This window comes from Entelurus aequoreus, linkage group LG23 (assembly GCF_033978785.1).
Source record: "Entelurus aequoreus isolate RoL-2023_Sb linkage group LG23, RoL_Eaeq_v1.1, whole genome shotgun sequence".
Taxonomy (NCBI): Eukaryota; Metazoa; Chordata; class Actinopteri; order Syngnathiformes; family Syngnathidae; genus Entelurus; species Entelurus aequoreus.
In genome coordinates, this window is record NC_084753.1 from 36,428,475 (window position 1) to 36,446,268 (window position 17,794).

Sequence of the window (17,794 nt, forward strand, 5' to 3'; positions counted from 1 at the left end):
ACCTGCCATAAGACCAACATAAACTAGTAGAACACACTTTTATTGTCACATGAGCAACATTGTGCTCTACTAGAGTCAGAAAACTCTGCAGCACTAAAAAATAAAGAGGTTACAAAGATGGTTTTAATCAGGGGCAGGCCTGGCCCTAACCAATCTGGCGCCCTAGGCAAGATTTTAGGTGCCCCCCCCCCCCCCCACATCGGCAGTGAAGTGTATATACTCACAAGAAACCGAATAGCTTTGTCTTTGACCTGTTTTTTTACTTAAAGAAAGCAAATTAACATATTATATGAGAATGTTATGTTATGATTATCTTTAACCGAGTCACAGCAGTGCTCAAATTAAAAAACAGTATTCCCTCTCATGTGATATTGCCTAATTAACAGTAATGATGTGCACTTTAACAACTAGGCTTACAACTATACCTAATATATAAAGGGGTGGAAAAGTGACTATTACCTGCAGGGCAAACATTAGCTAACCAGAAGGCAATAACAATGTAAACAAAAAACACCTGCTTAAAAGATCTAATACAAATGTCCCTGAGGAATGTAAGGTGGGAGTACTGTAATTACCTAACGTTGCATTATTATTTTCTATAACAATTTAGCCCCCTCCACAATATTAACCCGACGTTAAAACAGAACTAGCTATTTATTGATTAGCAATTGCCGAATCATGTAACATTAGCTTAATGCTAAAAAAGCCAGGTTACTATCACATTCTGTAACAGACAAATAATTTCATGTAGGCTAACGTTACCTACCTGCTACCTCTGTCTTTTTCTCGTTTCTCCTCCTCTTCTTTTCTATTTTTTCTTCCCTGAGCACCTGACGGTTTTGGCCGTTTTGACATCTTGTGTTGAAGGGAGGGAAGGGAGGGAGCGGGTAATGTTGTAACAAATAATATTTCTCTTAAATAGGCTTTACTTTGCATTTTAATTAACGTGGGATTATTTTTTGTATTTAGAAATAATAGTACCAACTTTTTTTCTTTCTTTCTTCTCCAACATTTGTGGCACTGGCATGGCCTATGCCACGGGCCGGCCCTGATCAGGGGTGTCCAAACTTTTTCCAGTCAGGACCACACACTAAAAAATCAATGCATGCGGGGGCAATTTTGACATTTTTAAAACAATATAATATTTATTGTGACCAACAGGGCTCCGCTTCATTTTGATGAATGTTCAAGTTCCCGGGACCCCACAGGATCTCAGTCATTAAAGTGTTAAAAATAAGTCATATACAGATTTTTTAAAAACTTTTACTTATCATAAATATCTACAGATCTGTTGCCATATATGCCCTGTTTTATGGCAAAAAGCACAAAATATGCAATATTTCCCCCACAACTTTTTTCAAAATGGATTATTTGATGTGAAGCAAAATAAGTAACGAATTCATAACAACATTGTTTTCATTCATATTTATTTTTTATATTGTTTTTGTATTGGTTTTCTATTTATTTAGTCTTTGTTTTTATTCAGTCATTGGTGTGGCATAATATTGTTTTTAATATTGTTTTTAACGTGGCTGTGCAGCACTTTGGAAACATTCTTGTTGTGTAAATGTGCTATATAAATAAAGTGGATTGGATTGGATTGTTTTTCAAATCATTATTTTTTTGAACAATGACAGTAACAAAAAAATCCGACTAGAGGTCCTGAAGACCCAAAAGGTCCCTGCTCATAAAAGTGTTTACTATTTTTAATTTCAACACTTGAATCCCTATTTTTTGGATCGACGACAGTTTTAAAGAAAAAGAAAAAACCGCCCTCATGGCAATTTTGTGTTATTCGTGTCACGGCGCGGCAGCAAGTTCTGCCAGCATATTTGTTGGCAGCATGCCAGGACACGCCCCTGCTCGCTACAGACAATCAATGTTTACTTATATAGCCCTAAATCGCGAGCGTCTCAAAGGGCTGCACAAGCCACAACGACATCCTCGGCTCAGATCCCACATCAGGGCAAGAAAAAAACTCAACCCAATGGGATGACAATGAGAAACCTTGGAGGGGACCGCAGATGGATCGGGACCGACTAAAGCTGACCTGACAACGGCGCCAGGATGACGCAGCAAGATGCTCGTTTTGGCTGGGATATTTTGACATGTAGAGTGAGGGCTATGCTACGCTGCACAATTAATCCCTTTTAAAAAAAGCAGGCTGCTGTTGCATATCAAATCTAGAACTTTGACCGCAACAGAGGCTTGTCTGGAAGCCCCGCGAAGAGGCAACCGCCAACGCCAGAGGCCGTTGTGTCTGCGCACAGAGCTCCATTATCACGCCGACCCCATCGCCGGGCGGCATCGACTCATTTTCTCCCGTGGAGTCCTTGGCGTGCGTTAAAGACCCCACTGCTGTTATTAAACAGCGACAGCTGTGGACGCCCGGTAGCTGCAACAGCATTTTCTTCATTTACTCAAATTGTGTTTGTCTTGTCAGTTAGCACAAGCTATTTCTACAAGTCTGATTTTGTTCTCCAGATCCAGTTCTAATAATATCTCCTTCTGAATAGGAAATATTTTTTCCCCCCGCGTGACTACTTTAGCAGTCTGCCAGAGAAAAATAAAGAATTACGTATTTGCCCTCTAAGTCAGTAATGGAAACATGGAGTGTAACGTTTTTTCCCTGGATCTAACACCACCCAAACGTGTGTGTGTTTGTGTGTGTGTGTGTGTGTGCGTGTGAGCACAAATGTGCACTATGTGTATAAGTACTACAAATCTCTAACAAGAATATAATTAGGGAGTATTTGGGTGAGGGGTGTTTGCTTATATAATACATTTTGAGCGAGTGTAATTTAATTGTGGTAAATGCGGAGGACGACAGAGCTATATGACAGATAGACGAATAGAAAAAGGAGAAAAAAATTAATAAAGTCAATAAAAAAGAAGAAAGGAGGGGTGGGTTGATACACACAATAGGAAGTGATACAAGAGAACACAACAGTAAGCATTTAGTTTACATTTCCACAGTGGGTATGGCTATGTTTACATGCGTTCTATGACATGCTGTATTAAGAGAAGAATAAAAGTGGCGTAGCTTCCTCGTCCGGACTTTTTAGAAGCCCTGCAGTAATGACTATTTTGTGACTATTAGGTCCATTCAACTTCCAAAAAGGAAAGGTTATTCTCCTGTGTGTGTTTCCATGTGTTTTTGCATGTTCTGTTTGTTAGATAAACTTTTGCCACACACCGAACAACTGAAAGGTTTTTCTCCCGTGTGCGTTCTCATGTGTCTCTGGATATTACGCTTGTCAGAGAATCTTTTACCGCACACTGAGCAACTGATAGGTTTTTCCCCCGTGTGCGTTCTCATGTGTGACTGAATGTTATGCTTGTCAGAGAAACTTTTACCACAAACTGAACAACTGAATTGTTTCTCTCCTGTGTGTTTTCTCATGTGTTGAGTCAAATTAAAGTTTCTAACAAAGCCTTTGGCACAAACGGAACAACTATAGGGGGTTTCTCCGGTGTGTGTTTTCATGTGTTTTTGCATATTATTTTTGTTAGAGAATCTTTTTCCGCAAACCGAACAACTGAAAGGTTTATCTCCTGAGTGTGTACTCATATGTAACAGCAACGATCCCTTTTGAGAGAACGTTTTGCTGCAGTTCAAGCAATTGAAAGGTTTTTCTCCTGTGTGCGTTCGCATGTGTTGAGTTAAATCAGAGTTTCTCACAAAGCCTTTGGCGCAAACTGAACAACTGAAAGGCTTTTCTACCGTGTGCGTTCTCATGTGTGTTTGCATTTTACTTTTGTCAAAGAATCTCTTACCACAAACTGAACAACTGAAAGGTTTTTCACCTGTGTGTGTCCTCATATGTGACAGCATCGCTCCATTTTGAGAAAATCTTTTGCCGCAATTTGGGCAACAGAAAGGTTTTTCTCCCGTGTGTGTTCTCATGTGTATTTGCATGTTTGTTTTGATGGAGAATCTTTTATCGCAAATTGAACAACTGAAAGGTTTTTCTCCTGTGTGTGTCCGCATGTGTCGAGTCAAATGAGAGCTTTTAATAAACTCTTTTGTGCAAACTGAACAACAAAAGGGTTTTTCTTCAGTGTGTGTTCTTGTATGCGATTCCATATTTACATTAACGGGTGACGTTGTGTCGTCACTATCTGATAGTGGAGCTAAGAGGTTGTCTGCTTGTGATCCTCCACAGTGGTCTCCATCAGCTTCTGCCGTCATGTGTTGTGGTGAGCTGCTTCTTGAAGGTTCCACAGCTCTGTTCTCCCCACTTGGACTGTGATGAAGCTGTGAGGACTCAGGTGGTTTGTCTTCATGGTCTTCAGACTTCACAGAGACAACAGTCAGTGGAAACTTGGTGAGATCAGCCTCCTCCTGCCCTAGAAGACACTCTCCTGCCTGAGTGATCCACACTTCCTCTTCTTCCTCTTTATAGTGGGGGGGCTGTGGATCCTCCTGCTTCAAAATGGAGTTGACACCCTGTGAATGAGGAAGTCTAACCAGCTGCTGGACGTCTGCAGGACACAAACAAAACAAACACATTTTGACTTAGACAAACCTAATTGGTTCTTGAACAGTGTTCGATTTCAAATAGAAAAGTTTATACAGTATATTGAAGCAAATTTCTCAATAGAAACAAAGTAAATATGAATAATGAGTTCCAACTAGAGATGTCCGATAATATCGGACTGCTGTTTTATTATGATTGTTGGCTCTGTCACGCCAAATTTCTTCCCCCTAAAAAATGTCCCCCCCCCCCCCCCATTTACTTCCGGGGTCATTTCCTCTTACGTCATTTCCTCTTACTTACGCCATTTCCTCTTACGTCATTGACAGCGATCGAAATGAACCCTGAAGTAGTGTTGACCCGTGGAAAACGAATCAAAAATCGTTTAATTCTCCGTCCTGTACAGTAGTCAAATGTGCAATGAGTATTTGTTCACATATGCATTCCCAAAGTAACACGATTTATGGGAAACATGAGTGCTGACGTAAAAACAACGAATGAAACTAAAAAAAATTAAGTTCACATAAATGTCATTTTAATTTAGTTCACTTACACAGAGAACTAAAAAAAAATGAATTTAACAAATACATTTAGTTTGAATAAAGTTTGCTAATGTTGATTGATAATGAATTAACTTATTGTACGCTGTTATTCATTTCCGCATATGTCCACAAGTCAAATGTGCAGTCAGGAATATCCTCAAGTTAATTTGTCCGATTAATACTTGTCCGATTAATACAGACGTTTTGTTAACGCTATATTATAAAAAATTAAAAAAAACAAGTATCCTTACAGCGGCGGGCAGTCAAAGCCGAAGTGCTATCGTAAGAGGAAATGACCCCGGAAGTAAATGGGGGGGGGGTTGAGGTTTTTGTAGGGGGAAGAAATTTGGCCTGACAGCTCTAATGAAGTCAGCAGCGAGTAATAATCAGTGAAGAGGGAAAAAAAGCAAACGTGATGCGTTTTTTAAATAATGTGTGCTTAAAATTATCAAAATAATGTTGTTGTTGTTATTGTTGTGTTTGCTGTTGTTGTTTTTGTCTCTCTGTCTTATCCCCCTCTTGTCCCCACAATTTCCCCCTCTGTCTTCCTTTTTTTCTCTTTCTATCCCCTCCTGCTCCGGCCCGGCTGCATCAAATGATAATATAAACACATTTAATAAAGTCAAATACAAATAAGGCAACGAGAGAAGTATCCTACACTTCTCTTTTGTAAAGTAAATCTGAACAGCCGATATGGGCATCTACATCAACTATATGATTTGCCTGAGAAGCTGGACAGGACAAAACAAATAAAACATTTAAAAAAAAATTAAAAATAATTTAAAAAAATAAAATACAATGATCAAAATACATAAATATTAAATGTTATTATAAATGTGCCCGTACTACATTACATACATACAGAATTGAGCGGCATCCATAGCAGTGTTTCCCACACATTCATTTATTTGTGGCGGCCCGCCACGAAAGAATTACGTCCGCCACAAATAAAAAAATAAAATAAAATAAAAATAAAAAAGATGCCCATATAGGCTGTTCAGATTTACTTTACAAAAGAGAAGTGTAGGATACTTCTCTTGTTGCCTTATTTGTATTTGACCACTACTGTTTTATGTTTATTTGTTACTGACTGTGGCAGGACACCTCTGCCTCTGTTTCACTTTATGTTGCTGGTAAATAATATGGTTGTAGTAGTAGGCTAAAGTTAAATTATTTAGTATGCACTAATTAAAGGGGCAGAGCTTTAAGAGACATTTTAGCTTTTATATTTTATAAGATATATTTTTTGTAAGAACCACAATTAATACATATATTTCAGTGAATAACTTATTGTTCAAATCTGTATATAAATATGTACATAAAGTGTTGTAATTATATTGTTAAATGGATGGATGGATGGATGGATGGATGGACGTTTAAACAAAACTGTTATTATTAATTAGTAAGTATAAATTTTTTTAGCCTTTTTAGAGAAAATCATATCATTGTAGTAAATTATGCAAATTACTCGATGATGTCATGGTGACCACGCCCCCACCGCCACAGGTATCTTGGCAGTTTATGGGAAACACTGCATAGGCTCCATTGTATGCGGCCTTTTTACTGCATTTATTCAATATTTAGAATGCATAAAAATACAAATAAAACATCCATCGTACTGTCTCTCATAATAATTGTGATGATAGGCAAAATTCCAAAATAAGTGCAGTTCCCCTTTAAGAGAAAGACAGCTTGTGGGCTGCCGGCACCAAATGCGCCGCAAGAAAGAAAATATACCGACTTCGACAAATCAAACCTCACGAGCCACCCCGAAACGCCGCCATTATCCAAGCCTTTAAAGCCTACTAAAATGTCGACAAAAAAAACAGCCCCCCGGAGCAAGCCGCAACAAAGAACCCCTTGGCCGCTGCATCAGAAAACTGCAAAAAGGCCGCCAGAGACGGCCATGATAAACCTGCATTTTACACATGGAAATGAAATGATGGCGCTGGACAGACCCAGTAAACAAAGCTAGCTACTATGTAGTATACATTCAATGCAAGTGAAATGACTGAATCTCGTAACAAATTCCCACTATTTCATTTGTGTTTTGTCTTTAACAATGTGTGCTTTACCTGCTACATGTCTTATCTGTGCACTTTAGCCATAGTATCGATTTTAGTACTTACTAATTATTGTATTTGTCTTAAAACACAGACAGAGAGTGGCAACCATAAATCACGAAGCATTCAGTACAATCTCAATAAAGATTTCGATTCTATTCTAACCTAATTCTAGATTGTGGCAGACTATATGTAATATGTAAAATTGTAGATTGTTCTTTTAGTGCAATAAGAACATCTCAGTGTGTTTAATATCTTTTAATTCTAAGTCTAATCTTCTAAAAATGTTCTTTGAGCGCAATAAGAAACATATTTTTGATGTATCAAAAGATTGTCTGTTAAAATAAAGCCAATAATGACATTTTTTGATGTCCCCTTTATTTTGAAAAAAGTATCGAAAACTATAGATATACATTTCAGTGTTTCCCATAAACTGCCAAGATATCTGTGGCGGTGGGGGCGTGACTATGGGCGTGGTCACCATGACATCATCGAGTAATTTGCATAATTTACTACAATTTTCTCTAAAAAGGCTAAAAAAATGTATACTTACTATTTAATAATAACAGTTTTGTTTTAAACGTCCATCCATCCATTCATTTAACAATATAATTACAACACTTTATGTACATATTTATATACAGATTTGAACAATAAGTTATTCACTGAAATATATTTATTAATTGTGGTTCTTACAAAAAATATATCTTATAAAATATAAAAGCTAAAATGTCTCTTAAAGCTCTGCCCCTTTAATTAGTGCATAGTAAATAATTTAACTTTAGCCTACTACTACAACCATATTATTTACCAGCAACATAAAGTGAAACAAAGGCAGAGGTGTCCTGCCACAATCAGTAACAAATAAACAGAAAACAGTAGTGGTCAAAATAAGGCAACAAGAGAAGTATCCTACACTTCTCTTTTGTAAAGTAAATCTGAACAGCCGATATGGGCATCTACATCAACTATATGATTTGCCTGAGAAGCTGGACAGGACCAAAAAAATAAATAAATAAATACAATAAAATAAAAAATATATATTTTTTTTTATTTGTGGCGGACGTAATTCTTTCGTGGCGGGCCGCCACAAATAAATGAATGTGTGGGAAACACTGCATTTTGGCATCAGAGCCAAAATGTTGATATCAGGACAACCCTACTCCACTCTTATTTAGGGCTGGCCGATACGGACCAAAATTCATATCCCGATATATTTTGGCTGAATATTGATATACGATATGTATTGCAATATTTTTGTGGGAAAGTGAATTTAAACAAAGTCAATCCCAAATATGTGTGTAGAGTTGTTTTATTGAAACAAATACTTAACATGAATAATTTTACAGTAGTGTTAAAGTTGCACGCATAGATAGATGCACATAAAATTATTAAAAATCCTTGAAAATAACGTAAGAAGAGTAAAGTATAATCTTCAATCTTCTTTAAGACAAACCTGTCATAACGAGGGGGTCGCAACTTGCTGCGAGGTTTGTTCTCCCGGGATGCAAACGGACTATTCCGGACAAGGCTTGCAGGTAGGAACATAATTATTTTCTCAATTAATCCTACACATCACAAAGATCGGAACCAAACAAAAGAAAAGTGTGCCGTTCACACGAGAAGCTAACAAACAAAAAAAAACTTAACGCAGGAAACATAGAAGCTAAACACTTAACATGGACTACGGCCTGGAACAAACAAGACTTACTGTGGCATGAAACAACTAACACTTACGTGGACACGGCATGAATCAAACAACGAGCATAAACTTGGAATCGGACATGAAAACGAGCAGCATGAACTATGGTATCGCATGAAACAAGCAATGACGCCAGGACGACTGACTGGCAAAGACAGGCTTAAATAATGGTCTCTTGATTAGAGCAGGTGCGTGTCCCGAACACCAGAGGCAGGTGAAACTAATAAGTCGCCACGGTAACTAAAACAAACAAGGGTGCACAAAAACAGGAACTATGGAGTCTAAAACTAACAGAACATAACAAAAACATGATCCGAACCACGGATCATGACAAACCTTCAGCTTATAACAAAAACGCAAAAGAACACAATATAAAATAAAGTCCCTGGTTCAAGAAAGACACTTTGAACCTCAGCAGCAACTTGAAAATAATTCACCTTTCATAGTGTTTTGTTTTTTTTAGCTCAATATTTTTAGAAGATTCCTGTTCCCTTTAAAATTGAAGACAGGAAAACCAAGCTGTCAAGTGCAGGATTCAGTGAGGCAGCTAACAATATTGCCACCGCAACTAAACATCCCTCCAGATTGTGCACATTTGCTGTGTCAGTGCTTTTTGAGCAAAACAGTTGTGGTTGGGAAGCTCATAAAACAAATTAATTATTTCTGGTATGTTTTTAAATCAGTTTTTTCATACAGTTGCAACTAGGAACATATATATTTACACAGAATTTGTATTTCGGCAGAAATGTATTCTCCATCATTTTTAAGTGCATCCATCTCTTGATAGAATCATGTAAATTGCAACTTCTGTCATAAACATGTTTGTATTTATTTACTTGAGAAAAGAACTCCATTAGCTGATGCCATGGCAGTCAGATAGTCTTACAGGGGTCCACACAAAACATTACATATCACAAAACTGTTTAAAACAGAGGTGTCAAACTCATTTTAGCTCAGGGGCCGCATGGAGGAAAATCTATTCCCAAGTGGGCCGGAATGGTAAAATCACGGCATGATAACTTAAAAATAAAGACAACTTAAAGGCCTACTGAAATTATTTTTTTTTATTTAAACGGGGATAGCAGACCCATTCTATGTGTCATACTTGATCATTTCGCGATATTGCCATATTTTTACTGAAAGGATTTAGTAGAGAACAACGACGATAAAGATCGCAACTTTTGGTATCTGATAAAAAAAAAGCCTTGCCCCTACCGGAAGTAGTGTGACGTAGTCAGTTGAAAGGCTCCTCACATTTTCCTAGTGTTTTCAATGCAGCTAGAGCGATTCGGACCGAGAAAGCGACGATTACCCCATTAATTTGAGCGAGGATGAAAGATTCGTGGATGAGGAATGTTAGAGTGACGGACTAGAATGCAGTGCAAGACATATCTTTTTTCGCTCTGACCGTAACTTAGGTACAAGCTGGCTCATTGGATTCCACACTCTCTCCTTTTTCTATTGTGGATCAAAGATTTGTATTTTAAACCACCTCGGATACTATATCCTCTTGAAAATGAGAGTCGAGAACGCGAAATGGACATTCACAGTGACTTTTATCCCCACAACAATAAATCGGCGAAGCTCTTTAGCTACTGAGCTAACGTGATAGCATCTGGCTCAAATGCAGACAGAAACAAAATAAATAAATCCCTGACTGGAAGGATAGACAGAAGATCAACAATACTATTAAACCATGGACATGTAACTACACGGTTAATAATTCTCAGCCTGGCAAAGCTTAACAATGTTGTTGCTAACGACGCCATTGAAGCTAACTTAGCAACCGGACCTCACAGAGCTATGATAAAAACATTAGCGCTCCGTGCTCACCTGCGTTCCAGCGATCGACGGCGCGACGAAGGACTTCACCCGATCATCCGTGCGGTTGGCGGCTAGCGTCGGCTAGCGCGTCTGCTATCCAAGTAAGTCCTCCTGTTGTGTTGCTACAGCCAGCCGCTAATACACCGATCCCACCTACAACTTTCTTCTTTGCAGTCTCCATTGTTCATTAAACAAATTGCAAAAGATTCACCAACGCAGATGTCCAGAATACTGTGGAATTATGAGATGAAAACAGAGCTATTTTGTATTGTTTTCAATGGGGTACCGATACTTCTGTTTCACTGGCTACGTCACGCTCATACGTCATCATCCAAAGACGTTTTAAACCGGAAGTTTAGCGGGAAATTTAAAATTGCACTTTATAAGTTAACCCGGCCGTATTGGCATGTGTTGCAATGTTAAGATTTCATCATTGATATATAAACTATCAGACTGCGTGTTCGGTAGTAGTGGCTTTCAGTAGGCCTTTAAGGATTACTTCTATCTGTACTGCGGTACTTTGGAAAATATACTGGTATAACTCGTAATACCGGTATACCACCCAGCCCTACTCTTAGTCCTAACTGTGGCCCCTGGATGAACATGTGTCACAAACATTGTATTAGATGATAAGTGGATGTTGTGCTTACTTGGACTGTGATGAAGCTGTGAGGACTCAGGTGGTTTGTCTTCATGCTCTTCAGTCTTCACAGAGACAACATTCAGTGGAAACTTGGTGAGATCAGCCTCCTCCTGCCCTAGAAGACACTCTTCCTCCTGAGTGATCCACACTTCCTCCTCTTCCTCTTTAATGTGGGGCGGCTGCTGGACGTCTGTTGGGTAAATAAGTGAATAATATCAAAAGAGAATAGAAGTCATTCTTGACTAACACTGTTTTCACAATGAGATCATTTGTGTTCTGGTGTGCTGTGTTAAAAGTGTGTACCTAAACAACCAAGATAAACATGGGAAAGAGTTCCTTTTAGTCGCAGGCATGAACATTGCTTCAAAAGTGGAACATTGAGTATGGTGTGGTAAGTAACAATAGGGCTTGGAATTTTAGAATAGAATAGAATAGAAAGTACTTTATTGATCCCTGGGGGAAATTCAGGGGGCCGTTTCTAAAGCCTTTAGAAAGATGAACCGGCATTGATCAATACATAAAAATCATATCACAACTTTATTAAAGTTAAAGATTAAACTTTAACTTTAATAAAGTTGTGATATGATTTTTAAGGATGTATTGACCTCCTAAACCTTAGCTCTAATCATAACCTTGTAATGGCACAGAATAGAATAGAATAGATCTTTATTGTCATTGTACAACGAAATTGCACGCAAACTAAGTTAGTGCAAATTCATAATGACACATAAAAAACATAAGAACATGGTACTCAGATAAATAGATAAAAATACATAAAAATACCAAGCAGACAGCTCACATGCACAGTCATTCTTTTGTATGCCTTGTGTTCAGCGACAGTATTGCACTCGGGTAAAAAGCGTTCTTAAATCTGTTTGTCCGGCATTTTATTGCCCTGTATCTCCTGCCCGAGGGCAGCAATTCAAAAAGTTTATGTCTGGGGTGAGATGGGTCCCTTATGATGTTTTGGACTTTTTTGAGGCACCTGGCACTGTACAGTTCATCTAGGGAGGGAAGACAGCAGCCAGTGATCTTCATGGCAGTTTTTATGACCCTCTGAAGTGCGTTCCTTTCTGCCGCTGTGCAGCTGGCATATCATACACACATGCAGTATGTCAGCCAGGCCTGGCCCTAACCAATCTGGCGCCCAAAGGCAAGATTTTAGGTGGCGCCCCCCCACATCGGCAGTGAAGTGTATATACTCACAAGAAACCAAATAGCTTTGTCTTTGACCTTTTTTTTTACTTAAAGAAAGCAAATTAACATATTATATGAGAATGTTATGTTATGATTATCTTTAACCGAATCACAGCAGTGCTCAAATTAAAAAACAGCATTCCCTCTCATGTGATATTGCTTAATTAACATTAATGATGTGCACTTTAACAACTAGGCTTACAACTAAACCTAATATATAAAGGAGTGGAAAAGTGACTATTACCTGCAGGGCAAACATTAGCTAACCAGAAGGCAATAACAATGTAAACAAAAAACACCTGCTTAAAAGATCTAATACAAATGTCCCTGAGGAATGTAAGGTGGGAGTACTGTAATTACCTAACGTTACATTATTATTTTCCATAACAATTTAGCCCCCTCCACAATATTAACCCGACGTTAAAACAGAACTAGCTATTTATTGATGAGCAATTGCCGAATCATGTAACATTAGCTTAATGCTAAAAAGCCAGGTTACTATCACATTCTGTAACAGACAAATAATTTCATGTAGGCTAACGTTCCCTACCTGCTACCTCTGTCTTTTTCTCGTTTCTCCTCCTCTTCTTTTCTCTTTTTTCTTCCCTGGGCACCTGACAGTTTTGGCCGTTTTGACATCCTGTGTTGATTTTTTGATGTGGTGACGTCCAAAAAGAGTCATGATACGGGAAGGGAGGGGCGCACCGTGCGGGGGAATGGGGGGGCTTAATGTTGTAACAAATAATATTTCTATTAAATAGGCTTTACTTTGCATTTTAATTAACGTGGGATTATTTTTTGTATTTAGAAATAATAGTACCAACTTTTTTTTTTTTCCTCCAACATTTGTGGCACTGGCGTGGCGCCCCCTGATGGACGGCGCCCTTAGCATTTGCCTATACGGCCTATGCCACGGGCCGGCCCTGATGTCAGCACACTCTATTGAGCAGCGATAGAAGAACACAAGCAGTTTTTGTGACAGGTGGTTTTTTTTTGAGGAGTCTCAGAAAGTAAAGTCTCTGCTGTGCCTTTTTGATGGTCACTGAGGTGTTTGCACTCCACGACAGGTCTTCCTCGATCTGGATGCCCAGGAACCTGAAGTTAGATGTACAGTGGTTGGATGTTTCGTTTTTTAATTCCGGAAGTCCATGATCAGCTCCTTCGTCTTGGTGGTTGTTTTCCCTGCACCACCCTGGCATGAGCAGGGGTGTAGTCATGAGTGTAGAGCAGTGGTTCTTAACCTGGGTTCGATCGAACCCTAGGGGTTCGGTGAGTCAGCCTCAGGGGTTCGGCGGAGGTCAAGACACACCCGACTCATCGTGTAAATAAAAACTTCTCCCTATCGGCGTATTACGGATACGGCAACAGCAGAAGTCAGACTGATTTTCAGGTGTGTAATTTGTTGTGCGTTCATGCGCTGTGTTGGTTTTGTTGTTTGAACAAGGTGATGTTCATGCACGGTTCATTTTGTGCACCAGTAAAAAAACATGGTAACACTTTAGTATGGGGAACATATTCACCATTAATTAGTTGCTTATTAACATGCAAATTAGTAACATATTGGCTCTTAACTAGTCATTATTAAGTACTTATTAATGCCTTATTCGGCATGGCCTTATTATAACCCTAACCCTCTAACCCAGGGGTGGGCAATTAATTTTCACCGGGGGCCGCATAAGCAACCCGAGCACTGCTGGAGGGCCACACGACAATATTTCAATTAAATTTTGCTCAATATTATTTTTGATATACCGTAACATAAATAATAATGATGATAATAATAATAATAATTAATAATAATAATAATAATTTAATTTAACCTAACTTAACTTTATACAAAAGCAGATTGCTTTTGATGGTCACTTTATCCTGCATTATCCAACATTTTTCCCCATCAGATTTGGACAACCATCTGTTGTTAAAAATTGTTTTTAATCATATTTATTTTATATTGTTTTTTATATTGGTTTTATATGTAATTGTTTTTTCTTTTTATTCAGTCATTGGTGGAGCTAAGGATAATATTTGAATATTGTTTGTAATATTGTTGTGCAGCACTTTGGAAACATTTTGTTGTTTAAATGTGCTATATAAATAAAGTGGATTGGATTGTCACACCTGCCAGCTTGTCCCAACACCCATTTACCTCTGTGAACAAGTCATTACCTGTGGTTGTCTCTTTAATTGACTGCATCAGAGCTCTCATCCAAAGTTAGCGAAAAACAGTCAATGTCTCCGGGCATTATCAGCGCAACAAAGTCCAATAAGCACTCCTTAATAAACTCTCCGTCAGAAAACGCCTTACTTTTTCTGGCGCTTTTGTGAGAAATGACGAAACTTGTCCTGACGGCTGCATCTCTGGGGGTGTGAAATATGGCACAAAGTCCTTGTTGGGTTTGCAGTTTTACCATCAACGCATCAGCCTCCCTTGCGCGCGCTTCATCAGACACATTCCGGTATTTTCCCTCGTGTTTCTTCGTGTAGTGGCGATTAAAATGATATTTAAACACAGCAACCTGTGTACCACACATTAAGCACACGGCTTTACCATTAATGTATGTAAAGAAATACTTGGCAGTCCATCTCTTGTTGGAAACACGCCATTCCTCATCAACTTTTCTTTTTTTTAGCGTCTCATCACTTGTCTCTATGCACCTTCACTCACAGGTTCCCTCCGGACATACGGCATAAATAACACATTTCAAAATAAAAGCAGCACAGTTGTATTGCGCGCACGACATAGATGTTTTTTAAACTTTATTTTGTAATTTGTAATTGCGCCGTTCAATTCACTCACAATCGCACACGCGCATACGTCCACACGGAAGTAATACAAATAACGCTTTTCAAAACAAAAGCAGCACCGTTGTATTGCACACTCGACATAGATACTTTTTAAAATTTATTTTGTAATTTATGATTGGCCTCACGCGGGCCGGACAGGGATGCGCAAAGGGCCGGATGCGGCCCGCGGGCCGTACAATGCCCAGGTCTGCTCTAACCCTAGCCCTAACCCTAACCAAATAACTCTAAATTATTAGTAATAATAATACATTTTATTTGGTATAGCGCTTTTCAGAGCACTCAATATGTTCCCCTAGTGTCCAAAAAACTTTAAATTAAGTCTTTGTTACTTAGAATATGTTCCCCATACTAAAGTGTTATCAAAAACATATAACTTTGTCTTGAATTTGAAAAAAAACACCATTTTATTTTTCACTGAAGAAGGGTTCAGTGAATGCGCATATGAAACTGGTGGGGTTCGGTACCTCCAACAAGGTTAAGAACCACTGGTGTAGAGGGTGTAGAGTAGGGGGCTTAGCACGCAGCCCTGGGGGGAGCCGGTGCTGATGCTGAGAGGTGGGAGACTACTTTCACCCTAAGAGCGATTTGTCAGGAAGTCCAGACAAGCATTACCATAAATTAAAAATCAATGGAATAAAAAAAATCTCTACCCAAAACTACCTAAAACATTCATACTACATTTTTTTCGTCATATAAAATGAGTTTCCCCCCTTTATTGAGTGATGATGTTGGCTGGGCCAAAAGCAACTCTTCCCAAAACATGTTTTACTATGTGGTGTTTTTAGCACAGCTCCCACATTCACTTGGAGACCATCTACGACACGCTGAAGGAAAGTCAGTCACCTTTATGTTCTTTTAATAAATCAACTGTTAATAATAATAATAATAATGGATTAGATTTGATATAGCGCTTTTCTATTATTAGATACTCAAACTCATTCATTCACACCTGGTGGTGGTAAGCTACATTTGTAGCCACAGCTGCCCTGGGGTAGACTGACGGAAGCGAGGCTTCCAGTTTGCGCCTCCGACCACCACCTATCATTCATTCATCATTCATTCACCAGTGTGAGCGGCACCGGGGACAAGGGTGAAGTGTCCTGCCCAAGGACACAACGGCAGCGATTTGGATGTCAAGAGGCGGGGAGCGAACCTGCAACCCTCAGGTTTCTGGCACGGCCGCTCTACCCACTACGCCATGCCTCCCCCGTTGACTACTTTGTTTGTTGAAAGATGACTGACAATACATGTTTACTTTCACTCATTGATGCATGTAGGTCAGAATCAGGTAGTGAAATTAGCCATGAAACTATGAATTATATCGATTACAATGTAAAATATATTTGGTGACTGTGTGAGTTTTTTGTAAACATGTTGATACACATTGTTACACACTGAGAGGAACATCAACCTCTCATAAATATTGTGTGTCTGACACTGTCTTATTTTCATGAACAATATAAAAACAAAGCAGTGCATCATCCTCACAAGACAATTCGCCTTCCTATAGACAACACATTTAAGAACAGCATCAAAAGTTAGTAGACATGTGAGAGTAAGAAGTAAACAAACCTGTTCTGTGTAACACAACTTGACGTTTCTTGAGAACAGCGTCCAGGAGTTGATGTTGTCGCTCCTTCTCCTCTTTTGTTGGACAAAGTTCCTCCTCGTACTCTGCTATCGTTCTTTCGCACATTTTCACACAATCACAGCACTTTACACTCACACTTGATCTCTGCTTAGCGATGTGTTTTGATCACTTCCGCCTCTCTTTGTTAGCAGCTAATAAGCTAAGCTAACTAGCGAGCTAAGGTAGCGGGAGGAGCTTCAAAGTGCGCTCAGACTAATGTATCCGGATACAAACAATTATTAACGACGTTTTACTATATTAAACGACACACATGTGTGCATGTACGTACTGATTAGGAACACTGAACTACTATAAACACAATAACGTCTCCGTCAAACGCCATTTTGTTTTATCTTCGTCCTGTTTTGTTCCCACGCAGTGTTGTCAAATCTCGCGAGAGAAACAAAAAAGTCCCAAGCTTTCACGATCCGCGTCTGTGGGGGTCCGTGCATGTTTTGGTGTATAATTTTTTTTTTCATAAAGGCATATTAAAAAAAAAAAAAAAAAAACAGTTTTTTAAATTTCATTTTAAAACACAAAAAAGAACATTGGAAAACAAAAAGGGTCAGTGCATGTTTTGGTATTTAAATGTTTTTAATATTTACTAACGCCAAACTTTGCTCGCTCGCCTGTGCATCCGTTGGAGACATCTCTGCGCTGCTGACCCGTCTCCGCTCGGGATGGTCTCCTGCTGGCCCCACTATGGACTGGACTCTCACTATTATGTTAGATCCACTATGGACTGGACTCTCACTTCTATGTTAGATCCACGATAGACTGGAATCTCACACTATTATGTTAGATCCACTATGGACTGGAATCTCACTTCTATGTTAGATCCACTATAGACTGGAATCTCACACTATTATGTTAGATCCACTATGGACTGGACTCTCACTTCTATGTTAGA

General features: G+C 38.9%; 2 protein-coding genes across 2 annotated transcripts in view; one reads left to right on the top strand and one right to left on the bottom strand.

Annotated features, from left to right (window-relative positions):
* The window catches only part of LOC133640611 (gastrula zinc finger protein XlCGF57.1-like), a 107,583-nt gene that overhangs the window by 35,392 nt on the left and 54,397 nt on the right, over positions 1–17,794 (top strand). The gene's annotated exons all lie outside the window — the stretch shown is intronic.
* Positions 1,314–17,239, bottom strand: LOC133640634 (zinc finger protein OZF-like). The gene is made up of 3 exons (XM_062034163.1): positions 16,827–17,239; positions 11,260–11,442; positions 1,314–4,485 (listed from the first exon to the last, which is right to left on the bottom strand). The coding sequence occupies exons 1-3, from the start codon at positions 16,948–16,950 to the stop codon at positions 3,128–3,130; spliced, it is 1,665 nt and encodes a 554-aa protein (XP_061890147.1). The 5' UTR covers positions 16,951–17,239; the 3' UTR covers positions 1,314–3,127.